Source organism: Chiloscyllium plagiosum, unplaced genomic scaffold, assembly GCF_037043375.1.
Source record: "Chiloscyllium plagiosum isolate Xiang-an unplaced genomic scaffold, Cpla_swu_hap1 HiC_scaffold_6, whole genome shotgun sequence".
NCBI classification, from domain to species: domain Eukaryota; kingdom Metazoa; phylum Chordata; class Chondrichthyes; order Orectolobiformes; family Hemiscylliidae; genus Chiloscyllium; species Chiloscyllium plagiosum.
In genome coordinates, this window is record NW_028270144.1 from 98,271,442 (window position 1) to 98,297,857 (window position 26,416).

The window sequence follows — 26,416 nt, forward strand, 5'->3', positions numbered from 1 at the left end:
AATGCATAGGGGTTTCAGTATAAGACAGGCTCAGGCAGGAGCAAAGAAGCATGATACTGTGGAGATAGAATTACACAGACATTGCGATGAAATTGCTCCAGGTCTCACAGGAGATCAAAAGTGTGGACAATCTAGATCAACCTGAGATAATGGAGGGAGAGCACAAAATTTCAGGTGAGGATAGAAGTTGTATGGAGTTTTATGCGGTGAAGCAGTTTGTGTCAGCGGGACAGGCAGTGAAGACAACAGTGCTGTTCCCTGAACAGATGCATGGTCATGTAGTTATCTGGTATGTACTGCACAGGGAACAAACAGGCTGCATACAACCATCATTCCTTTTAATCATACTGCAGAGCCTAGAGAACTGAAATATAAACAGAAAAAATTCAACAGCTCTGCTGGTGTATGTGGTGAGAGAAAAGGTTTCAAGTTCCAAAGGAAAATCCTATTTAACTCAAAATGTTAACTCTGTTTTTCTCTCTCCATAGATGCTGCCAGACCTGCTGAGATTATCCAGACTTCATTGTTATTTCAATGTTCCATTTAAGTGCACAGTTGTGCAGCAATCTTAAAGCTATTATACAGTGCAACAAACTGTAGACGGCAAAGAAAAATTACAGGGATCATTGCCCTCGTGATGTCCAGTAATAGTGCAGTGTTACTGAAATTCTTTGAAAACTTTGAACAGTATAGAACCTTCCTTCAAGCAGAATCAGAATAAATTGCATCTTTTACACTTTCCTTCCAGTCTTGGCACGAAAGTAAATTTTGAATCTTGTGAAGTAAACAACAAAACTTGCATTTGTACAGCACTTTTAATAAGAAAATAGCCCCCAGTTTCTCAGTAGGGCTGCATCCAGACAATTGCCACCAACCCAGAAAAGGCTATTTAAGCACTCTGACTGAATCAGTTAGGTGAAGCAATTTTAGGAATGAAATTCTAATACCATTTTCTTTTTGAAGCACCAGCAAGTAATGTGCTATAGATTAGGAAATGACAAACTATACCCCAGGAGTCCTTAAGGTGAGCCAAAAAGGTGGGAATGTAGAATTTTTTTGGGGTGGGGGGAGAGTAATGTCCAGTTAAACAATTTGCACTACAATTTGTGCAGGGTGGCATACATCTATTTGTCTTAGTTGTGGTTAACTTCTCATCTGGGGATAGAGTCAGTCATTCAGTGGCATAATCTTTCTGTATGTTACAGGAAATGCAAAAGCAGCCTGAACTATATCTGGGAGCACCCTCACCCCCACCTACCTCCCCCAAGGAGAATCACAGGCATTATGAGGGTCTTCATACCGTATCAAAGTGTTCCCCACCCCTCAACACTATCTGGAGCTCTGGTTAGCACAAGATTAACAGGCATCCAGAATAGATGCAGCCTTAATTGTGTCCTATGAGCTTCATGAAAACATAGGATATCCCTTCTCACGAGGAATGAGTAGTTTTCATAAGAATGTATAGGCTATAAATACAAGTATCAGAAGGTCCTCAACCCATTTGTGGGTTTGATAAGCGCCAATGAATCTGGAAAAAATCTAAAGCAAATAGTTAGCATTTATTTCTAAAAGTATTATTTATAGAGCTGTCAAAATAACAGTGAGATTAACAACACTCAATGTGTAAACTGGGCAGCAACTTCCTGAACTGTACATTTTAATCCTGAAATGTGAAGCTGCTGATGAGGTGGCCTTCTCATTGAAAGGTGATATGAAAACAGCATCTCAGCATTTAGTTCACCATTACAGTGTATTAAATGGCATGAAGTTTCAATATGGGCTACTATTTTCTGCTTGGCAAGATAAAAAATGAGTGGAACCTTTTATGGTACCCTTTAACTGCATGACTAGTCTTGATTACTATAATACAACCTCCCTGGCACTGAAAATTATCTGTTAAATATGTAGGCTATAAATTGATATTATAATTATTTTTATTCCTGTCCCTCTTAACACAACCTGTCTTTACCTTGACAAAACTTTCCAACCTGATTAAGCATTGAAATCACTATTCTAATTTACACTGTGCTGTTCATAAGTAATTCTTCAATCTATTAGGCTAAAGAGATACACAACTGCTTACCTTTATTCTCCTTCTTTTATAGGACGTGGCAGTCACTGGCCAGACCAGCATTTATTGTCCATCCCCAACTGCCCTCAAGAAAGTGGTGGCGAGCTGCCATCTTAAACAAATGCAGTCCACATGGTGCAGGTACACACAGAGTGCTGAAAGGAAGGCAGTTCCAGGATGGTGACCCAGCTAAGGATTGGTGACATTGTTCCAAGTCAGGTTAGTGTGTGGCCTGGAGGGTATCTTGCAGGTGGCTGTAGCACTTCAGAGTAAAATATAGTGTATACAGAAAAGTTGATTTATATTAACTTACGACAATGTTTTGTCTTGTGCTGCATGCCTGAAATAGAGTGTGTACTGTAAATATTGAGTGCTGCAATCATATTGAGTAGAACATGACATAGGGAGACAAGATTAATTCCAGAACAACTTCTGTAATTTGGGTAAAATATTTTTACAAATTTTATATACAAATTATGTTTTGGGGAAAAATAAAGGATCTTGCAAGTTGTGCTATCCCTTGCATCTGCTGCTTTTATCCTTCCAGCTGACAGAGCTCATGAGTTTGGAAACTGCTGTTAAAGGAGCCAAGGTGAGTTGTTGCAGAGCAGCTCATATATATTATACACTGCCATCACTGTGAAGCAGCAGCAGAGGGAGTAAATACTGAAGGTGGAGGGTAACGTACCAATCAAGATAGAGCAGCTTTGTGCAGAGTGGTGTTAAGCTTCTCACTTGCTGTTGGAGCCGCAGCCATCCACGTAAGTCAAGAGTATATCATTGCTCCTGACGTGTGGTAGACAGGCTCTGGTCTCTCGAGTTATGAGTGTGGTGCCTAGACCTGTTATGAATACTCCAAATGGGAATTAGTTTCTTATACAATTTATTCCCAGACTCTGACCTGCTCTTGTAGCCACAGCATTTATAGGCCTGGTCCAGTCCAGATTCTGGTCAATGGTAACATCCAGGATGTTGATATTGGGAGATTCAGCAATAGTAGTGATATTGAACACAAGAGGAGATGGTTAGATTTTCTCCTGTTAAAATGATCATTGCCTGACACTTGTGTGATGCAAATGTCACTTATCAACCTATTAGACCACATCAGAATATAATCCAGGTCTTGGCACATATAGACATTGGCTGCTTCAGTATGAGAAGTGGTGAACGGTGCTGAAGGGACTTGACAGGGTAAATGCTGAGAGGATGTTTAGAGACAAAAAGACTGCAGATGCTGGAATCCAACGTAGACAAGCAGGAAGCTGGAAGAACACAGCAAACTAGGCAGCATCAGGAGATGGAGAAGTCAACGTTTCAGGAGTAACTCTTCTTCAGGACTGAGGGTGAAAGTAGGGGGAGATGCAGATAAAGGAGGTGGAGGCGGCCGGGTGGTAAAGTGGGGATAGGAGAAGACAGGCAGAGGGTATGACCTGGTTGGTCAATGGGAGGACTGAATCCGGTAGGTGGCTGGAAGGAGTGGAAGGGAGCAGGAGGGACTAGGAAGAGAGTCAGGGGAAGGGAAGGAAGGTTATTTGAAATTGGAGAGCTCCATGTTGAGTCCTCTGGGCTGTAGGCTGCCCAGATGAAAGCCCAATTTGCAGTTTGGCAATTGTTGTGGCAATGATGGAGACCAAGGATGGTCTTGTCAGAAAGAGAATGGGAAGGGGAATTAAAATGGGCGGTGACTGAGAGGTCTGGTTGGCCCCAGATGCTCAGCGAACTGTTCCCTAAGTTTACATTTGGTTTCCCTAATGGAGAGAAGACCTGCTGAAACGTCGACTTCTCCACCTCCTGATGCTGTCTGGCTTGCTGTGTTCTTCCAGCTTCCTGCCTGCCTATTCTCAAGAGGATGTTTAGGGCCAGAGGACATAGTCCCAGAAATAAAGTGCACTAATTTGAGACTGAGATGAGGAAGAATTGCAAGCCTTTGGAACTCCTTGCCACAGAGCTGTGGGGGCAGAGTCCTTATGTATATTTAAGGCTGTGATAGATAGAATCTTGATCAATAGGGGAATTAAGGGTTACGAGGAAAATCCAGCAAAGTAGACATATGAAATATATGATCAGCACTGATCCTATTGAATGGCGGAATGGATTTGAGAGATCGAATGGCCTACCCCTGCTCTTATTTCTTATGCATTTATGGAATATTATGCAATCATCTGCAAGCATCCTCATCTCTGGCCTTATGGTGGAGGGAAGGTCATTAATCATGCAGCTGGACCCTACCCTGAGGAACTTCCACAGAGACGTCATGGGATTGAGATGAGAGCACTCCAAGAACCTCCTCCTTTGTGACACAAGTCCTGATGAAGGGTTATCTAGACTCAAAACATTAGTTTGCTCTCTCTCTCCATGGATGCTGCCTGATCCGCTGTGATTTCCAGCATTTGTTGTTTCCAGTACAGATTCCAGCATCTGCAGTAATTCACTCCTGATGACTTCAGTTTTGCAATGGCTCCTTGATACCACACTTGCTCAAATATGGCCTTGATGTCAAGGTAGTCACTATGACCTCACTAATTTTTTTCAAATTCATTCACTACACATGAACCAGGCAACATTTATTGCTCATCCTGAATTGTCCTGGAGAAGGTCGTGGTGACCTCGTGAGTACAGCTCTTTTGTCTCTGAGAGATCAATGAGATCAGAAGCTGAGTGTCCCTGGCAGAACTATTGCTGGAAAGTTGTCAGGGCCCACAGCCTTTGCAGTATCGAGTGCCTTCAGCTATTTCTTCATACGAAGTGGAGAGAGTTGAATTGGCTGAAAACTGGTATCTGTGAAGCTAGGCCTCAACAGGAAGCAGAGATATATCATCCATTTGACACATCTGGATGAAAGTTGATGCAGATACTTCAGCCTTGTCTCGCAACAATTGCACAGGGCTTTGGTGAGACCACACCTGGAGTGTTAGAACATAGAAAAGTACAGCACAGAACAGGCCCTTCGGCCTATGATGATGTGCTGAGGTTTAATCCTAGTGTAATATATAATAACTTATCCTGCGCACCCCTCAACTCACTGCACTCCATGTGCATGTCCAGCAGTCGCTTAAATGTCCCTAATGACTCTGCTTCCACCACCGCCGCTGGCAACGCATTCCATGCATTCATAACTCTCTGCATAAAAAACCTACATCTGAAATCTCCTCTATACCTTTCCACTAATATCTTAAAACTATGATCCCTCGTATCCGTCATTCCTGCCCTGGGGAAAAGTCTCTGGCTATTGACTCTATCTATTCCTCTCATTATCTTGTTTACCTCGATCGGGTCTCCTCTCTTCCTCCTTCTCTCCAGAGAGAAAAGTCCTAACCTTTTCAACTTTTCTTCATAAGACAAGCCATCCAGTCCAGGCAGCATCCTGGTAAACCTTCTTTGCACCCTCTCCAAAGCTTCTGTATCTTTCCAATAGTAGGGCGACCAGAACTGGACACAATATTCCAAGTGTAGTTTCACCAGGGTCTTGTAGAGCTGGAGCAAAACCTCGTGGCTCTTAAACTCGATCCCCCTGCTAATGAAAGCCAAAATACCATATGCTTTCTTAACAACCCTATCCACTTGGGTGGCTACTTTGAGGGATCTATGTACTTGCACACCCGGATCCCTCTGTTCCTCCACACTATCAAGAATCCGGTCTTTAATCCTATATTCAGCATTTGAGTTCGACCTTCCATAATGCATCACTTCGCATTTATCCAGGTTGAACTCCATCTGCCATTTCTCAGCCCAGCTCTGTCTATGTCGCGCTGCAGCCTGCAGTAGATCTCGATACTATCGACAATCCCTCCAACTTTTGTGTCAACTGCAAATTTACTAACCCACCCCTCAACCTCCTCATCCAAATCATTTATAAAAACTACGAAGAGTAGAGACCCAAGAACAGAGCCCTGCGGAAACCCACTCAACACTGACCTCCAGGCAGAATACTTTCCATGTACAACCACTTCTGTCAGCCAGCCAATTCTGAATCCATATAGCCAAATCTCCCTGTATCCCATACTTCCTGACTTTATGAATGAGCCTACCATGGGGAACCTTATCAAATCCACTGTTCAACCTGTCTTGTCACCTCCTCGAAGAACTCAATAAGATTTGTGAGGCATGACCTGCCTCTGACAAAGCCAAGCTGACTGCCTTTAATCACGTTATGCTTTGCCAAATAGTAATGGATCCTATCCCTCAGAATTCTTTCCAAAACTTTGCTGACCACAGACGTAAGACTGACTGGTTGTGTGCAGTATTAGTCTCCTTATCTAAGGAAGGATGTTCTGGCTTTGGAGGCAGTGCCACACATTGTGTGCACAAGGGAAGGTGTGTTGCGACCAGTTCAAGAGGCAAGGATAGCACAGGTACTGCCTTTCCAGATGAAGAGGCCATATCCAAACTCTGAGAGCTCACATGAAAAGTTTAATACCCAAGCACAGAAGGGAGCTGATTGATATGCACAACAGAATCCACTGTGTTTGGGAGGTCTGCCAGAAACTAGTGCCAGCAAAAGCAATGTTGGTCAGCTCCAGTAATACAATTGTACACCCACACATGCTGCAGTGCCTGCATCAGGATCTGAAGCAGACCAAATTGTTTCCATTAAAAGTCTGAATGCCACGGTCAAAGTTTATATGACTTCTATAGGGGCTAATGATTTTTAAAAAGTAAAACAAATTTCCCAGTGACAAAGACAAAAAAATTTCACAATAAGTACCCATGTTGTAAGACTTTTACTCTCGTAAGCAAAGTAAAATCAACATCAACAAGATAGCTCTTAGTTTTGGCAGCAAATATTCTAAACTACAGAAAATAACTCCACATCAATCCCTTAACAATTGAAAAACTCACATCATGCTTATGAATTGCACAATACTTTCAGCAGAAATGTAATCTTGTCTCTAAAGTCCAAACTCCTCCCAGCTTTAACAGGATCTCCAAACAGTGAAACTTCCAGTGTTCTTTTAAACAAAGTACCCTGACTCAATAATTGATTGACTTCCAGTAGCAAGACATCTTCTGGAAACCCCTTGGTCTTCAATTCTCCACAAGTTTTGTTTCCTTGAACATGGAATCCACCAGCACTATAGTCAGTGGCTAACCCTAAAGCAGTACTTTCACCTGCTTAGCTTAGCAGCACCCATCGTAGGATACCTTCCCTATACGCATTTCTCTGCTGCTGAGAGTCTATGTACAACAAGACCAGCTGCCTCCCATTTGTATCCAGATGTTAGAATTGCCACCTTATTTTCGATAGGTTATGATTTGAGTTTCTGCTTTTGCACAGATTGGTTTCTGCTCATGTTTAGGAAGAGGTCACATAGGCTTGTCTCTGGGCACATTTCATTGAAGATTACACTCCTCCTTTCCACTTTATTCTGAGATGAAGGAGACAGTTTATACATAACCATGTTACAAACCTTAGCTTTAACATCTAAACTCAGCCTGAAGCATTTAAGATCAGACTGCTGCCGTCACGTCTGCAGTTGCCAGTGTTTGAAGTGGCTTTCAGGTTGTCACAACAATAAAGCAATCTGACAGCAACAGATCACTTAGATTGCTGGGACTTCACACCAGGAGACGGAAAATAGTTCCGTGGCTAGCTCTCTCGGGAGACGACCATCAGCTTTTAACTACTGTCGCTCTTCCAGTGCCCTTGCTGTATCCTCCGAGCCTGAGAGCTCTAACTGCTGCTGTCCATGCTGAGTTGATGCTGTCTACAGCGAAGTCTTCTACGACCACAGCTCTCACTTCAGAGCCATCTGCATCTCCCCCTATTAAAAGTCAGCAAGTCACGATGCATCCACTGAGATACACAGTGTAAGACATCTCAAATGTGCAAAGGTATAAGGAAGTCAGGAAAATCAAGGAAAACACAAAGGTGATGAGTTCATATTTTTATGCAATGTGACATTATTTTAATTAGAGATTTGATTTGGAATGTTTACTTCATGCTGGCTTTTATATTTGAATTATGAAGAAGTGGGCATATGATGGACAGTGACAGAGAGAAGGTGAGGTAAGAGATTGTTGGGGAATTGGAATTGTGTTTACAGGTACTGCACTCGGATTACCTCTGCATGTACAATCAAGGCTGAAAGGGGCTGACTGGATTCTTGCTCCACTGATTATTTTGCCTGTAAGCTGTTGGCAAGAGCAGTCCTGTCATGATGCCAAGGTTGTGCAGCCCACAGCATATTACTACAAATCAGGAGAATAATTCATCAAGTCCTACTCGCTATTCCAGAATATTTCTGCCATTGGAATTCCTGCTTTAGCATAACAATGCTAGTTCTATCACATTTCTAGAGGCAATCATTTGATAATGCAGTTAGTACCTGAAAGGATTTACTATAGTCAGTGGCTAACCCATAGGATCCCACAGGATATAGGAGAACAATTAGATCATTCAGTCAATCAAATCTGCTGCATTATTCTTTAGTTTTTTTTTAAGAGTCCCTACAGTGTGAAAACAGTCCATTTGGCCCAACAAGTCCACACTGACCCATTTCCCTCTGACTAATCCACCTAACACTATGGGCCATTTAGCACGGTCAATTCACCTGACCTGCACATCTTTGGATTATGGGAGGAAGCCTACCCATACACGGGAAGAATGTGCAAACTCCACACAGACAGTCACCCAAGGCCGGAATCGAACCCAAGTCCCTGCCTCTGTGAGGCAGCAGTGCTAACCATTGAGCCACCATGCCACCTGTGCTGCATGCAATCATGTCTGATATATTTCTCAACCCAATTCGCCTGCCTTTTCCCCATAACCCTTTATCCCCGAGAATCCTAGAGCCTGTCTATCTCTCTGTCTTAAATACACTCAATGGTTTGGCCTCCGCAGCTCTCTGCAGCAATGAGTTCCACTTAAGTTTCTCATCATCTCAGTTCTAAAGTGTCGTCCTACACTCTGAGGCTGTGGGCTCAAGTCTTAGTCTGTTCTATTAGTGGTAACATCTCTTCCATGTCCATTCTATCCTGACCTCTCACTATTCTCTAAGTTTCAATCCGAACCCCCTTCATGCTTCTAAAGACCAGTGAATACAGACCCAGAGTTCCCAGCCACTCCTCATATGACAAGTCCTTCATCCCCTAGATCATTCTTGTAAACTTCCTCTGGACCACCCCCTCCAATGTCAACACATCCTTCCTTAGATACTGGGCCCAAAACTGTTCACAATATTCCAAATGTGGTTTGATCAGAGCCTTATACAGCCTCATGTCTGCTCTTGTATTGTAGCCCTCTTGAAATGAATACTGACCCTGCATTTGCCTTCCCATTGCCAACTGAACCTGCATGTTAACCTTAAGAATCTTGAAGTAGGACTCCTCAGTTCCTTTGTGCTTCAGACTTCGGAAGGCTTACCCTTTAGAAAATAGTCTACAGCTCTATTCTTTCACCAAAGTGCATAACGTCAGTTTCCCACATTGTATTCCATCTGCAACTTCTTTGCACACTTTCCTAGCCTGTCCAAGTCTTTCTGCAGCCCTCCCGCTTGATCAATGTTGCCAGACCCTCCACTATCTTTGCATCATCTGCAAACTTAGCAACAAACCCCTCAATTCCTTCATCAAGGTCGTTAATGTATAACATGAATAGTTGTGGTCCCAACACAGATCACTGTGGAGCTCCACTAGTCATATGTTTCCATCCTGAAAAAGACCCTTATATTCCTATTCTCTGCCTTCTGCCAATCAGTCAATCCTCTATCCATGCCAGTACCTTCCCCGAACACCATGGGCTTTTATCTTATTTAGCAGGTTCCTGTGGGGTACCTTGTTAAAGGCCTTCTAGAAATCCAAATAGATTACATCCACTGGCTGTCCTTTGCTCATTATCTCCTCAAAGAATTCTGACAGATTTCTCAGGTGCAACCTCTCCTTGATGAAGCTGTGCTGACTCAGCCTTATTTTACCATGCACTCCTACATACTCAAACTTGATAACGGACTCTAAACTTTTATCAACAACCAAAGTCAGGCTAACTGGCCTATCGTTTCTTGTTTTCTGCCTCCCTCTTTTTATAACTAGTGGTGTTCCATTTTTCAGTTCTCCGGGATCCTACCTGACTCCAGTACTTCCTGAAAGATCATCACTGTGTTGAGGCTGCTCTTTCATGAGAGAGGTGCTCTCTGCTGTTTCTCTTGCAGATGGGTGTTGCCACTGTGGTACCGAAATGTCTCCTTCTGACAAGTAGGTGGTAAACAGCTTTTGAGTTCTCCCTGGTGTTTCTTTTTAAAATGAGGCTAAAGCAGCAGTAGTGGGTGGGGTCTGAGCTCACACAGACCAGACAGCTTTTAGTTTTGCTTTCAGTTAGTTACAGAGCATGGAAACAGACCCTTCATTCCAACTAGTCCTCGCTGACCATAATCCCAAACTAAACTAATCCCACCTGCCTGCACTTGGCCCATATCCCTCCAAACCTTTCTTATTCATGTACTTATCTAAATGTCTTTTAAATGCTGTAACAGTACCCACATCCATCATTTTCTCTGGAAATTCATTGCACACTTGGACCATTGTTTTCTGTGCAGAACAATTTCCCATCATGTCTTTTCTTCTAATCTTTCTCCTCTCACCTTAAAAATACACCTCTTAGTCTTTGAATCCCCCACCCTAGGGAAAAGGCATCTACCATTCACCTTATCTACACTGCTCATGATTTTGTAAACCTCTATAAGGTTACTTCTTAACCTCCTATCCTCCAAGGGAAAAGATCCCAGCCTATCCAGCCTCTCCTTATAACTCAAGCCCTCCATTCCTGGTGACATCTCGGTAAATCTCTTCTGAACCCTCTCCAGCTTAATAATGTCTTTCCTGTAACAGGGAGACCAGAACTGGACACAGTAATCCAAAATGTCCTAACTCCTATACTCGATGGTCTGAGCCATGAAGGCAAGCGTGCTAAACACCTTCTAGGTTAGATTAGATTACTTACAGTGTGGAAACAGGCCCTTCGGCCCAACAAGTCCACACCGACCCGCTGAAGCACAACCCACCCATACCCCTACATTTACCCCTTTAACCTAACACTACAGGCAATTTAGCATAGCCAATTCACCTGACCCACACATCTTTGTGACTGTGGGAGGAAACCGGAGCACCCGGAGGAAACCCACGCAGACACGGGGAGAATGTGCAAACTCCACACAGTCAGTCGCCTGAGTCAGGAATTGAACCCGGGTCTCCGGCGCTGTGAGGCAGCAGTGCTAACCACTGTGCCATCGTGCCGCCCTTCTTAACCACCCTATCTATATGTGATGCAAGTTTCAAAGAATTATGTACCTGAACCCCTAGGTCTCTTTGTTCTACAGCATTATCCAAGCCCCGAGTTGAAAGATGCAACTGCCTACTGAGCTAAAACCTTAAGTTCCCGGCTGCTAGAGTGAAGTCTCAGAGAGAGTAATTTTTATACTTATTTAAAGGCAATTGTGAGGTGCTGTGTTCTGGTATACATAGCAAACCTATTTATTGTTCAAGACTTATCCTACTTTCTGCAGAAGAGTTCATGTAGGCATTTTTCTGTGGAAGCAGACACTGGCCATTCAGCCCATTAAGTATGCTCTGCCATTCAATGAGATCATCGCTAATTTGATAATATTGAACTGCATTTTACTGTCTTTTCCCTATAACTCTGATAAAAAAAATTTCTTTATCTCCACTTGTAATATACATGATGAATCAGCTTGACGGTCCTCTGCAGTAAGGAATTTCACAGATTCACCAAATTCTAAGAGAAGAAATTCCTCTTCCTCCCTGTGTTAAATGCCTATCTGCCTATTCTGAGATTATAGCCTCCAGTCCCAAACTCTCCCACAAAGGATAAACTATTTTTCTGCATCTACCCTGTCAAGTCGCCCAAGGATCTCGTATGTTTCAATAAAGTCACCTCACATATTTCTAAATTCCATAAAGTGCAGGCCCAATCTACTCAACCTCTCCTCTAAAAACAGACCCTTCCTACCTGGTATCAGACTAGTGTACCTTCTGTGAACTACCTCCAATGCCAATATATATTTCCTGAGGTGCTCACAGTATTCCAGCTGTGGTCTCATTATTGCTTTGTAGATAGTTTTAGCAAAACCTTCCTACTTATACACTCCATTTCCTTTGAAATAAAGGCCAACATTCCATTGTCTCCCTATTACCCACTGAAGTTGGATGCTAGGTTTTTCCGATACATTGATTAGAATTCCCAAATCCCGCTGCTTTGTAGCTTTCTGCAGACTTTCTCCATTTAAACAATATTCCACTCTTCTATTCTTCCTACCAAAATGCATACCCTCACATTTTCCTACATTACATTTCATTTACCAAGTTTTTCCTCACTCAACTAACCTGTCTCTTCCCCTCTGTGGATACCTTTTGTCATCCTCACTACTTGCCTTCCCAACTATTTTTGTGTCATCCACAACTTGTTTATAGCATTTTATAGTACCTTACTTTCCTCATCAAAATCATCAATATATACTGAAATTAACTGTGGCCCTAGCACTCATCTCTGTGGCACTCCACTAATTGCAGGTTTCCATCCTGAAATTTCCTCCCTCTCCCAGCCTGCTGCCTTCTGGTGTTTAGCCATTCCTCTATCCATTGGATTGATATCAACAAGGGGGATTGGTGTCAGTGAATCTACCCAAGGCATCCTGGATGGTTCCAACATGTACAAAACAGCAATGTATGTAGGCTCTGTAAGTATGCATGGGTTGAATACCAGAGGCATAAGCCACATCATCATGAGTATCCCTAGTCACCCAGAAGCCATCTTTTGATTTTGCATAATGGGAGTTGGCACACCTGAATATGACAGAAGGAAGTTAAAAATCACATAACACCAAGTTATAGTCCAACAGGGTTTATGTGAAAGTATTAACTTTTGGAGCATTGCTCCTTCATCAGGTAGCTAATGGGGCAAGATCATAAAACACAGAATTTATAGCACAAGATCATAGTGTCATGCAACTTGTATGATATATTGAACAAACCTACATTGCTGTTAAGTCTTTCATCTTTTAGAATGGCCCATTAAAAGTTGAAAGATTTAACAGCAATCTAGGTTTGTTCAATATATCGTACCAGTTGCATGACACTATCTTGTGCTATAAATTCTGTGTCTTATGATCCTGCCCCACTAACTACCTGATGAAGTAGCAGCGCTCCGAAAGCTAGCACTTCTAAATAAACCTGTTGGACTATAACCTGGTGTTGCGTGATTTTTAACTTTGTCCACCCCAGTCCAACACCGGCACCTCCTCATCATAAAGTGACTGCTGGCAGAATAGCATTCCTACTGCTTGACTTGTGTTCAGCTCACAGAGCTTGACAGAGGGCATTGGAAGGACTTCTGAGTTGAATGTGGCAGCAATGGCATCATTTACTCTATGGGGATTAATTCCCTTAAGACGCTTCAGGTAGTAGGGTGGCAAAGCCTGTCAAATTCTGTCCTACCCATGAAGTTCCTGCATTTCCAATTTAAATTCTAACTTCAAATGAATTGAATTGAATTGATTGTCACGTATAGCGAGGCACTGTGAAAACCTTTGAATCATCCCTAAGTTGTACATTTTGACCTTCATTGTTCATTGATCATCTCTTACTAAGATGTATTTGTAGGGTCGGGTGCAGCATTATGGTCAACAAAATAAATTACATTATCCAGGACGGGAGCCAGCGCTGGGATCAACAGCAGGACTGATGATGCACTGTGAACACCCTCTCATTCCCATCATGGTGCTGACTCTAAAATGACCTGTATTACATTGAGAGCACAGTTCTGGTGTTGTCTGTATCAGGACCACTTCCTTTATGACCTATGTCCCCTTTGGATTAGTCATTACCAGCATTTGACAGAATGTACTCTCGGGTCAAGTGGCCACTTCCTGATCAAGTTAAACTGTTGGCTCTCACTGAAATGGATATACATTTTCTGGCCCAGAAACAGTTTGCTCTTGAAATTGACATTATTGTAGTAGAGAGGATAGGAAACTCAAAATGACAGTTTTGGTTGGTCCATACACTTAAGTTGTAATAATGGTAGATTTGTATTCACTTCAGACAGAGGGGAGAATTGTTTTTAACAGAAGGAACTATACCTTTCTTCTGCTTTAAGTTCACTACAATGACTAATGAGTACAACATACAGTGGAAAGAAAATCTTAGCAACAGAGGATGTTTAAGCCAAAATCCGATCTCCTCAGTTTTAGCACTAAATCTTTATACTGGATGTTTATTATCAGGCACCTGGCCTGTGGAATGGGTAACCTGACCAATTTATCCTTCATGAAGGTGCCCTGATCAGTGTGAAGAGCAGAACAGCCAGACCAGTGCAGATTACCATCTGAGTCCCTGCAGTTTCAGAGATCTGGGGAGTTCCGGCTGGAGGGTCTATGATCACCAGGTGCAAGCAACTTAGTGCAGAAATGCTCCTGCTCCTTCCTAAATCACAAAATAATTATAAACAATTACTTGGTCTTCTTTTGCTGTACCATTTCCTTTCTCTGGTGTGGTCAAAAGAAGTGGTAAAAGGTCATTGATTTGTAATGTTAACTCATGTTTCTGATTCCATAGGTGCTGCCGACTTCACTGAATATTTAATTGTTCACTACCAAACACAATTGGATGTAGCAGCATGTAGAGCTGAGATCTGATCCATGTTTTGTGGAATTTACAGTAGCTCAGTCTATCACTGCTTCAGCTGTTTGACATGCAAGTGTTCCTATGTTACAGCTTCATCAGGTTGACCCTTCATTTCAGGTATTCCTGATGATATTCCTGGCATGCCCTGATGTACTCTTCATTGAACCAGGTTTGAATGTAATGGTAGAGTGCAGGATATGTCAGGCCATGAGGTTACAGTTTGTTGAATACAATTCTGCTGCTGGAGATGACAAGGTCAAAGCAAAAAGAGAAAACTTGGGTAAATATTTCCAAACCTCTTGAAAACATTTCTATACTGTTCTTCTGGGGTTTCCTCCAGGCTTTGCCAGAGCTATGGCAGTCAACACCCAAGGAATTTCTGCACAAGAGAGGTACAAGGACATTTGTGAGGGTTCCAGAAATGATGCCAAAAAGGTACAGGCCAAAAAAGCCTTTGGCTCCAAGACCAATACATGGTAAGGCAGTAGCATTTTGGGTTGTCTTTATGTTGCCATTCTCAGATTAGGAAAAAAAACCTGATGTGATTCCTGAATAGGAGTCAGTAATGGCAAAAGTGAAGACTGCAGATGCTGGAAACCAGAGCCTATATTGGAATGGTGCTGGAAAAGCACAGCAGGTCAGGCAGCATCCGAGGAGCAGGAAAATTGACATTTCCTGATGAAGGGCTTTTGCCCGAAACGTCGATTTTTCTGCTCCTCGGATGCTGCCTGACTAGGAGTCAGTAATGTTAATGGTATCATTGTGCACCCACACCACACTGAAAGTAGAGGTTGTACACCCATCGATTGTAGCATCTCCTCAGTGTCTCACTAGCCACGTCCCTCAGCTGGTCATCACCTTTGCCACTCTGTTGGCTATATCACTATTTCACTAAATGGCTTCACCATTTCACTCAGAGTGTGGCAGCGAGTGAGACAACAAGGGTTCTTTCTGAACGCTCCTCTGGATCAGTAGATTTCTAACACATTTTAGAGGCAGAATACTGCTTCATAAACTTAAGTATGAAGCCATGACACAAATCCTGTGACATTGCTGACAGCCTTGTTATAGACACTGCGCCTGCATGGGCTGAGTGTATTCCCTATAGTTGCAGTGGCAACAAATGTAGCCCCAAAATGAATCCTGCCTCCAACGACTATTCAGGGATTCCTGCTAGGAAGTGGCAATCAGATGAGAGCAGATAAGACTAAGTTTTTAACATCCTTCCTTCAATAAGATGCCCAGAAATGAACAAAATACTCCGAATGTGGTCTGACCGATGAATTGTAGAGATGTAGCATCATTTCCTTGCTTTTACACTCTATGGTCAGTGACTGTCACAATCTTGGAATTGTTTTATTTTTTTCTGACAATGTAACATTCATTTGTTGTTTATTTTAGTCACGCTTCAGTTTATATGCCAAAAGAAACTTACCGTTTTCATCCAGTGAGAAGTCATCCTGTGCATAGCGGAACTTCTCAGGACCACAGGCAACAAAAATGTCATCATCACCAAAGAAATCCTGAAGGCACATCACCTAGAGTGGACAGAAGAATAACAAGGTAAGTATTCTATCACAATCAAACCGACAACAAAATGTGTGTACACAACCCACCCAATTCTCTTTCCAGCTGATCTCAACACCATGGAAAAGCAGGCTGGTTTTTATAAAGGGTGGCATATTGAAAATCTACCAGTTTCTCTTTTATTTCACTTTGCCTGGACTTGAATCTCTGTTGCTAAATCTTGTATTCACCATCATTGCTCCAGAACCTCAGTAAAAACAGAACTTTATATTTTTCTACAGCATTATGGACAATGTAATTCCCTGACCAAGATTTCACTTGGCTTATCTGTGCAAGGTTCCTGGCTGATATTGAATGAAATACAAACAAAATAGCTGCATGTGACTTTTTAAAACATCACTTTTGTTCTAATGATCAAGGACAATGCTCCCTGCCACCATCTACATTTATCCAAGAATTTTACGATTCAGTCCACAAAGAAGTTTGTGGATATATACTAAATATATACTGAGCATCTTTCTGATGGTGACTTCATTATTTTGCCCACAGTGGCACTACACTTAGTTTTAAGACCTTGAAAGCCTACATTCAAACAAGAAGGTTACCACGGTTAAGCATTTCTGGTGTAAGGTTTAGATTAGAACTTTTAACTTATTTGTTTTCAGAACAGATGCTAACTCATTTGCTACTTCTCCCACCATTTTCTATCTTTCTTTCAGATTTACAGCATGTTTTTGATTGTATCAGTGCTAAATGTGCAAGAGATATTGTATTTCAATACCCATGACAAAAGACTGCAAGTATATCAGAAATTATCAGTCTCCAACTGATAAACATCACAGGTTAAAATTCAATATTTACTCAATGTAAATGTCCAATACAGAGAAAGTTTCCCTTTACCTACAGGTCACTTTTTTGGTTTATTAGTTTTCAAAATATTTTATTTGCAGTATATAAATTGTTTGTGTCTGATAAATGGAGCTTGCAAGAAATTGCTCTCAAAAGTCTAGATTTTTGATTTCCTCTGAAGGCACAGGTATCAGATTTCCAATACCACAAAGTGTGGTGATTTTCATGTGAACTTAGGACTCAAAGCAGAATCCTATAAGGACCTGAGCAATATGGCGACGTGTGTGGCAGAATTGAGTGAAATGTCCAGTGAGGCATATCTCAAAGTCAAGAAAATCCTACCACATCTTTAATGATTTTTGCAAACAGAGTGGTGAGATTCTTGTCAGAGAACAGTGAGTTGCCAATTGATAGTGATTTACACTTGTTAAGGTCTATGCTAACAGACCAATTCATCTCATTTATTACTAATTTTTGTAATCAACTTCTTCACAAATGTTATCACACACCTCTCGAGCAGGTAGGACTTGAACCCGGGTCTCCCAATCTAGGGGTAGGGATGCTACCACTGCACCACAAGAGGTCCATTTAGAAACTGGTTATGATCTAACAAAATTCTCCCAACAAATTAGGCATCAGGCAAACTCAACGTTGGAAACCAGAAAAGCTGCTTGGCAAGTTGAGCTCGCCACTTGCATCGAATGACCCCCACGTTGGATACTAGACACTAAAATCTCAGAGCAAGCTGGATGGGCACCATTACATGTACCCCATATGTGACTGGCACTGGTATCTTACATGTGCCAGGCTCTAACAGCCCTCATGACATATCTCAGATTCACTCAGATTCACTTCCAGCTGCACTGACAACTATCACTATGATGCTGCAGCAAGGATCAACTAGGCTGCATCTCCAGGCTCTTTATTTCAGTGTCATAGCACTCACACATTGAGCCTACCTTGATGCTCACAGCAACTCTGCCTTGCATTGCACTGCCTTGACTTCATGCACGTAGGTACCATGCTCATGTCACTGCTGGTTTGCCTTGCCATTTAGAGCAGACGCAAAGCTAGGAAGTTTGCAACCGTTGCCAGTAGGCCTCAGTCCAGTCAAGGGAGACTGCCTTTGCTCAGGATATTCCAGCATAGCAAGTCAAGGGAAGCCTGTGATACCAGGCCACAGCCTGCTCAGGGACAGGGAGAGCCAGAGTCAGGATGATCTCTTCATAAGGGTGAGGAGCCTGATGGCGGCAGCACAGCACTCCTCTTGGCTCTTTCTGATGTATTATGGGCTGTTTTCCTCTGTTGGTGCAAGTGTAAAGATAGCCCAAGTGAGTAGACAGTACAGAGGGCATACAAGATGAATGGTGTCAGGGGTTGGGGTGCGTCGGGAAAAATGGGGAAGATGTTGCAGGCAATAGTAAATGTGATACAGCATATGATTTGGTGGGAAGTGGGTACAACAGCAGAGATAGAACCTGAGTGGGGTTGCTTATGCTGATGGAGTGGAGAAGGTAATTGACTTTCTTCTTACAGTGCTGGGCATTCCATCAGATGGCTAAAAGTAATTTTAACCCAAGTAGCAACTTTGGAACAGGCTGGCATAGACTGGCATTATGACTTCCACAGCTTGTCCTGAAGGTGCAAGAAGTCCAGACTCTGTACCATTCCATTCAGCATAACCTCCAGGCAAAATGGAATGCCAATCCATCCCCCTCTGTCAAGTTTACGGCAAATGTCAGGAACATGACATGGTGCAAGACAGGCTTTTAAAGATAGCACCTATACCAGAGATGCCGGTTAATCTGGGAACATTGCATAGTAAGATATGGTGTAAATCGGGCAAAATACACATCATGGGATGGGAATGGTAAATAATGCTTAATTTGGTAAGATAAAGTGAGAAAACTCAGTGACAATTCCTCCATCAAACTTTTTGTGACTCGCACTTAGCCAAAATACCTTGAGGTTCAACCCCTAGACAACATCAATCAGCCATTCAACTGCAATTACATTTAAAGTTAAAGTTGATCGAGTCCTCAAATAACTAGGCACCCTTACTTACCAGCAGATAGCAGTCCAGAGAATGGACTTTCACAGCTGGGGTGACACAATGACAACCATGTCTGCTAATGTTAAAGATTGATTCATTTAAAGATTTTTTATACAATTTCTATGCCTTTCTATCCTTTCCTCTAGCAAAGTGATCAATATCATTAATTTTAATGACGAAAAGCAGTTTACAGCATGGAGTGCCCCTTCACCAACCGTATTTCAATCTGCTATTACTAATAATTGGGACTTACTGAGAAATATGATACTGATAATTAGACCCAACCAAGAGAGGCGATTTTTTTGAGTCCCTTTAATCTTCAATACACATGTCGATAAGGTTTTGGAAGCAGCATCAACAGGAATGTTTAAACAGGAATTGGAATAAACTTGAAAAGTAAAAAGCAATACAGCCTGATTGGAAGACTACATCCAATGCACAAGCTCTCTTTTCATAATAGTCGCTGCCTTACTCAGGCAAGTTTTTAAAGGTCATACGTCCTTCAGTGTTTGAGTGAATAGTCAAGTGAGCATGGACAGGTAGTTTGGAGAGGTAGTTGGGTCAGGTTAGGCAGGGTCATGGGGAGGTCAGTCAGGTGGAGGGGTGGTGAAGTTGGTACATACAAGGGTGGGATGGTTGGTTGCGATGCTCAGTTGAGTTACTCCGGTTTATCCTTAGGTTCAATTATAACTGGTGTAACTCAACATTCCAAGGCTAACTATGTAGGTATGCCCCCTCCACCACCACCACCACCAAATACCACCACCACATTCCACACAGCTTCATATCTGATCCAAGGATTCCCTGGCAGAGGAAATCATTCCTTTGGAAGTTTAAACATAGAGATTAATTTCAGTATTTAAATGTGCAATTAGACTTGTGAGGTCCTGATGTGCATCTCCACTGGTCTACAGCCAACCTCGATAATCTGCATACTGGAAGGTATGATTGCTATTTTTTCAAACCCAATGGTTGAGAGAGACATCTCCAACAGCAACTTTGTGACTTTCAAGTTTATCACACATTTATTCTCAGCTGACGTTGCTGTGACACTTGATGTTAAATGAAGATGAGTGCTATCACCTCATCCTGACTTTCATATACATTTTGGGTACCTTAAACGGAAAGCGATTTTAGATTAGATATTTATTTTCATGTGCATTCCAAAGGATATAGCTGCAAACAACTTTAAACAATTGACTTTGAGTCTGATGTTGTAAAGACACAATTCAAAATGGAAGCAAGTAACCAGAGACCAGAACCAAAGCAGTATGCTCAATCTGTAAAGGCTCCCCTGTATTAGTTTTCAGTCTAGCTGAGGCTTCATGCAAACTTAAGGGTTGGAGCCCAGAGTGAATTTTGTTAAAGACTGGTTCTCAATCATTGATACAGCCAGCTGGTATTGACCTCCATTAGAACCGAGTGACAATTTGACTACATTTTTATTTTGATTAATTTTGATTTGTATGTTGTTAAGCAACTTAAATGTTCCAAACCTGCTGTAAGTGGACTTTCCAGGGATGTGTACTCTCCTGGATACTGGGCTATGAGTTCTCTTACTCCATTTAAATCAAATGGGAACTCCTTTGCTGTTTCGAGTCTGCATACCAGCAGCAACTACAATGGGTTGCCAGCCCAGAATCTGAATAAAATATTAACCATTTGGCAGAGGCTTGGCTTTGTTTTGGGGTTTTGCTATGGGCTGACCCAGAGTCCCTCTGTTCTGCACATGTCCTGAGTGAGGCTATACAATTGCCTTCACTCAAGTGGTGTTCGCCAAGCTTAGGTGGCCTAGTGACGGTGTCCACTTCCATTGACAGATCCTGTAACTCTAATGCACCACTTGCCACATTTTCTAATGGCACAATCAGTTGTAGTGCTATTTGAAGTCCAGTTGGGCTTCAGCTAATAGGTGCTTTTGCATGATTACGTCATTAGTTCCACATACCAAAATGCCTCTCAGCATCCATTAAGAGTCAAACCAAATTCACATGCCTATGCATTTCATCTTAACGTCATCAAAAAGTCCAACATAGATTTCTCTGGTTCTCAAACTGCTGAGTAAAAATTACACTATCTCAGAATTAGAGGAGGCATGGGTTCATAATATTTCTTAACTTGTGGTAACTCGGGTGATAATGGTTTGACAGTGGAGGAGGCCCAAGGTCTGCATGTCCTTGATGGAGTGGGAGGGGGAGTTGAAGCATTCAGCCATGGGGCAGTAAGGTTGGTGGGTGCAGCTGTCCCAGAGATGTTCTCTGAAATGATCAGCAAGAAGGCATCCTGTCGCCCCGATGTAGAGGAGACCACATTGGGTGCAATGGATGCAGTAGATGACATTAGTAGAGATACAGGTAAATTTCTGACATGTGGAAGGATCCTTAGGGGCCTTGGATGGAGGTGAGGGGAATGGTGGGGGTGTAGGTTTTGCACTTCCTATGGTTGCAGGGAAAGGTGCCAGGAGTTGGGTGTGGGCTGGTGGGGGTGTGTGGACCTGACGAGGGAGTCCGGAGGGAATGGTCTCTCTCTGGAACACTGATAGGGGTGGGAAGGGAAACATATCTTTGGTGGTGGGGTCTGTTTGGAGGTGGCGGAAGTGGCGGAGGATGATGCGATGTATGCAGAGGTTGCACGGCTGAACACTTCAACTCCTCTCCCACTCTGTCAAGGACATGCAGGTCCTGGGCCTCCTCCACCGTCAAAACACTACCACCTGACGCCTGGAGGAAGAACACCTTGGGACCCTGCAATCACATGGGGTAAATATGGATTTTGACAGTTTCCTCATTTCACCTTCCCCACATTATCACAGTCCTAAACCTCCAACTCAGCACCACTCTCCTGACGTGTCCATCACTTTCCCCCCCCCCCGACCTATCACCTTCATCCACCTATCCCTATCTCAGCTACCTTCCCCCCAAGACCAGCCCAACTTCCATTTATCCCTCAGCCCCCCGACCCACAAGCCTCATTCCTGATGAAGGGCTTATGCCCAAAACGTCAATCCTCTTGCTCCTCCTGCCTGATCTGCTGTGCTTTCCCAGCAACACACTCTCAACTCTGATCTCCAGCATGTGCAGTCCTCACTTTCTCCCAGTTTTCAAAGGCAGGGTTGAATGAGTCAAGCTTCCCAAATAAAGGCATAATGCCAGAAATACTTACTCCAACTCAAAGACAATTTCTTCAGGAGCATTTTTCTCATCAACACTGAAATAATTCTACAGAGGCCAGATCCCATCACCAAGTCACCCTTTATTTACACATTCATAGTAATTGATAGTGGGCCTGCTTCCTCAGAGGCAGCTTGGAGAGCAAACAGAATCTCTGACACTCCTGGTTTTTTTTTCTCTTTTTAGTGAACAGAACCTCTGATGCTCCTGTTTATTTGTCTTTTTTTTCCTTTAGAGTGAACAGAATCTCTGACACTCCTGTTTATATATTTTTTTTCTTTTTTTTCTTTTTAAAACCCCCACACTACCAGCTAACTGCGGTAGTGCTTATTTTTTTCCCCAGCACCCATGGTGTGTGTGTGCAGGTGTGAGACACAGTGAGAGACACAAGGTGCACGAATCTTTATTCAATTTCCACCAGCAGGAAGATAGGAAAACACCCGAGTGGCCAGTGACAAGCACTGCCTTTCACAAAAGGCAATGCTGTGTGATCAAACAGTGAAGGGGAGGGCAGAGATTAAATCAAAATAGAGTTGGAGGGGGAAATAATGCACTCCACTCCCTGCGGCGCCCACCTCTCTCTGAACAACTCCAGAGTGTTGGTCGACACGGCATGCTCCTTCTCCAAGGACACCCGCACCCTAACTTAACCGCGGAAGACGGGCAGACAGTCGGCCCTAACGACCCCCTCCACGGCCCGCTGCTTGGACCTGTTTATGGCACACTCCTGTTTTTTTTTTCTTCTGTTTTTTTTTATATACATGGTCCACGGACTCCACAGCGCCACAGAACAAGCAGTTGGGCTGGGAGTCCATGAACCACCGCAATTTGTGGTTGCAGGGGACTGCTGCGTGCAGCACCCACACTCCTGTTTATTTTTTTTAATTTTAACCCCCACACTACCACCTAAGTGCGGTAGTGCTTATTTTATCCCCAGCACACATGGTTTGTGTGTGTGCAGGTGTGAGACACAGTGAAAGACACAAAGTGCACGAATCTTTATTCAAATTCCACCACCAGGAAGATAGGAAAACACCCGGGTGGCCAGTGTCAAACACTGCCCTTCACCTCAAAGGGCAGTGCTGGGTGATCAAAAACAGTGAGGGGGAGGGTAGGGACTAAATCAAAATAGAGTTGGAGGGAGAAATGATGCACTCCACTCCCTGCAGCGCCCACCTCTCTCTGAACAACTCCAGGGTGTTGGTCGACACCGCATGCTCCTTCTCCAAGGACACCCGCGCCCTAACTTAACCGCGGAAGACGGGCAGGCAGTCGGCCCTAACGACCCCCTCCATGGCCCTCTGCTTGGACCTGTTTATGGCACACTCCTGTTTATTTTTTTTTTCTTCTAACTAAGCCAGAACATCATGTTGACACTCCTGTTTTTTTTTCTTCTTTTTCTTTTTATTTTTCCTCCGACCTAATTCCCTGTTTTTTTCTTCTTTTTTTTTTAAATTTTAACCCCCACACTACCACCTAAGTGCGGTAGTGCTTATTTTATCCCCAGAACCCATGGTGTGTGTGTGCAGGTGTGAGACACAGTGAAAGACAAAGTGCACGAATCTTTATTCAATTTCCACCACCAGAAAGATAGGAAAACACCCGGGTGGCCAGTGACAAACACTGCCCTTCACATCAAAGGACAGTGCTGTGTGATCAAAACAGTGAAGGGGAGGGTAGGGACTAAATCAAAATAGAATTGGAGGGAGAAATGATGCACTCCACTCCCTGCGGCGCCCACCTCTCCCTGAACAACTCCAGGGTGTTGGTGGACACCGCGTGCTCCTTCTCCAAGGACACCCGCGCCCTAACTTAACCGCGGAAGACGGGCAGGCAGTCGGCCCTAATGACCCCCTCCATGGCCCGCTGCTTGGACCTGTTTATGGCACACTCCTGTTTATTTTTTTTTTTCCTCATTTTTTTCCCCTTTAACCCCCACACTACCACCTAAGTGCGGTAGTGCTTATTTTTTCCCCAGCACACATGGTGTGTGTGTGCAGGTGTGAGACACAGTGAAAGACACAAAGTGCACGAATCTTTATTTAATTTCCACCACCAGGAAGATAGGAAAACACCCGGGTGGCCAGTGACAAACACTGCCCTTCACATCAAAGGGCAGTGCTGTGTGATCAAAACAGTAAAGGGGAGGGTAGGGACTAAATCAAAATAGAGTTGGAGGGAGAAATGATGCACTCCACTCCCTGCGGCGCCCACCTCTCCCTGAACAACTCCAGGGTGTTGGTCGACACCGCGTGCTCCTTCTCCAAGGACACCCGGGCTCTAACGTAACCGCGGAAGAGGGGCAGGCAGTCGGCCCTAACGACCCCCTCCATGGCCCGCTGCTTGGACCTGTTTATGGCACACTCCTGTTTATTTATTTTTTTTTCTTTTTTCTTTTTTTTTTATCTTTTTTTTTTACCCCCCACACTACCACCTAAGTGCGGTAGTGCTTATTTTTTTCCCCCAGCACCCATGGTGTGTGTGTGTGCAGGTGTGAGACACAATAAAAGACAAAATCTCCTGTTTTTATTTTTTTTTCTTTTTCTTTTTTTTCTATTTTTTTTTGTGTGTGTGCAGGTGTGAGACACAGTGAAAGACACAAAGTGCACCAATCTTTATTCAATTTCCACCACCAGGAAGATAGGAAAACACCCGGGTGGCCAGTGACAAACACTGCCCTTCACATCAAGGGACAGTGCTGTGTGATCAAAACAGTGAAGGGGAGGGTAGGGACTAAATCAAAATAGAGTTGGAGGGAGAAATGATGCACTCCACTCCCTGCGGCGCCCACCTCTCCCTGAACAACTCCAGGGTGTTGGTCGACACCGCGTGCTCCTTCTCCAAGGACACCCGGGCTCTAACGTAACCGCGGAAGAGGGGCAGGCAGTCGGCCCTAACGACCCCCTCCATGGCCCGCTGCTTGGACCTGTTTATGGCACACTCCTGTTTATATCTATCCGCCAGGGCTCCCTGATTGGTCCAGATTAACAGCCTCAATCAGGGAATCATATTCTATAAGGTCCAGCTGGCTGATCTCGTTACAATCACTACATCTGGTATCGTTTTCTCAGGACTTGTTTATAGTCTCAGCATCAGCACTACTACATTGTGATGCATCTGAGACTACTCAGCTGCCAGCCAGTCAGATCATCCAACAACTCATGTGAGCAGGACATCCTGACCCTGGGAGACACAGTACCACTATCACATTTCAAAAGCCACTCCCAATGTAAAATTCAGCCTCTTTCTCTGCCCACTCTCTCATCTCCATGGTCTTACTCATCCTACTTAGGAGGGTAGAGAAAGTGGGGATTGTAGATGCTGGAAATCAGGGTTGAAAAGTATGGTGCTGGAAAAGCATAGTAGGTCAGGCAGCATCCAAGGAGCAGGAGTGTTGATGTTTGTGGCAAAAGCACTTCATCAGGAGTGTCCATATTCCTTGTGAAAGGTTTATGCCCAAAACGTTGACTCTCCCGTCCCTCAGATGCTGCTTCACCTATTGTGCTTTTTCAGCACCACACATCAACTACTTAGGATGGGGGCACAGTAGACAGTGAAGAAAGTTTTCTAAGATTACAAAGGGAGCTTGATCAAATGGATCAATGGATGGTGTTGGGAGTCCAATCTGGATAAATGCGATGTATTGCATTTTGGTACAACAAACAAGGGGTAGGGTTTATACAATTCACGGTAGGGCCTTGGGTTGTGCTGTAGAACAGAGGGATCTAGGGTGCAGGTACATAAATCTTTAAAATTTGTGTCACATATAGACGGGGGTTAATAAGGCATTTGGCACACTTGCCTTCATTGCTCAATCCATTGAGTAGAGGAGTTGGGAAGTCATGTTGAGATTGTACAGGGCAGTGTATCCAATTCTAGTCGCCCGGTTATGAGAAAGATATTATTAAGCTGGAGAAGGTTTAGTAGAGGTTTATCAGGATTTTGCCAGACATGAAACAATCTTCATTGTACTATCAGCCACGTGCCTAACTAAGTGTTGCTTAAATATGCCTAATGTATCTGACTGTATTACCACTGCTGGCAGTGCATTCCATGCACCCGCCACTCTCTGTGTAAAGAACCTACCTCTGACAACTCCCCTAAACCTTTCTC

At 43.4% G+C, this 26,416-nt stretch overlaps 1 protein-coding gene across 4 annotated transcripts in view; it reads right to left on the reverse strand.

Annotated features, from left to right (window-relative positions):
- The window catches only part of LOC148149819 (serine/threonine-protein kinase DCLK1), a 349,709-nt gene that overhangs the window by 161,389 nt on the left and 161,904 nt on the right, over positions 1–26,416 (reverse strand). For all 4 annotated transcript variants that reach the window (XM_087988259.1, XM_087988258.1, XM_087988261.1 and 1 more), the window contains exon 4: positions 16,140–16,242. In XM_087988259.1, coding sequence (XP_087844385.1) covers positions 16,140–16,242 — 103 coding nt within the window. The remainder of the gene's footprint in view (positions 1–16,139; positions 16,243–26,416) is intronic.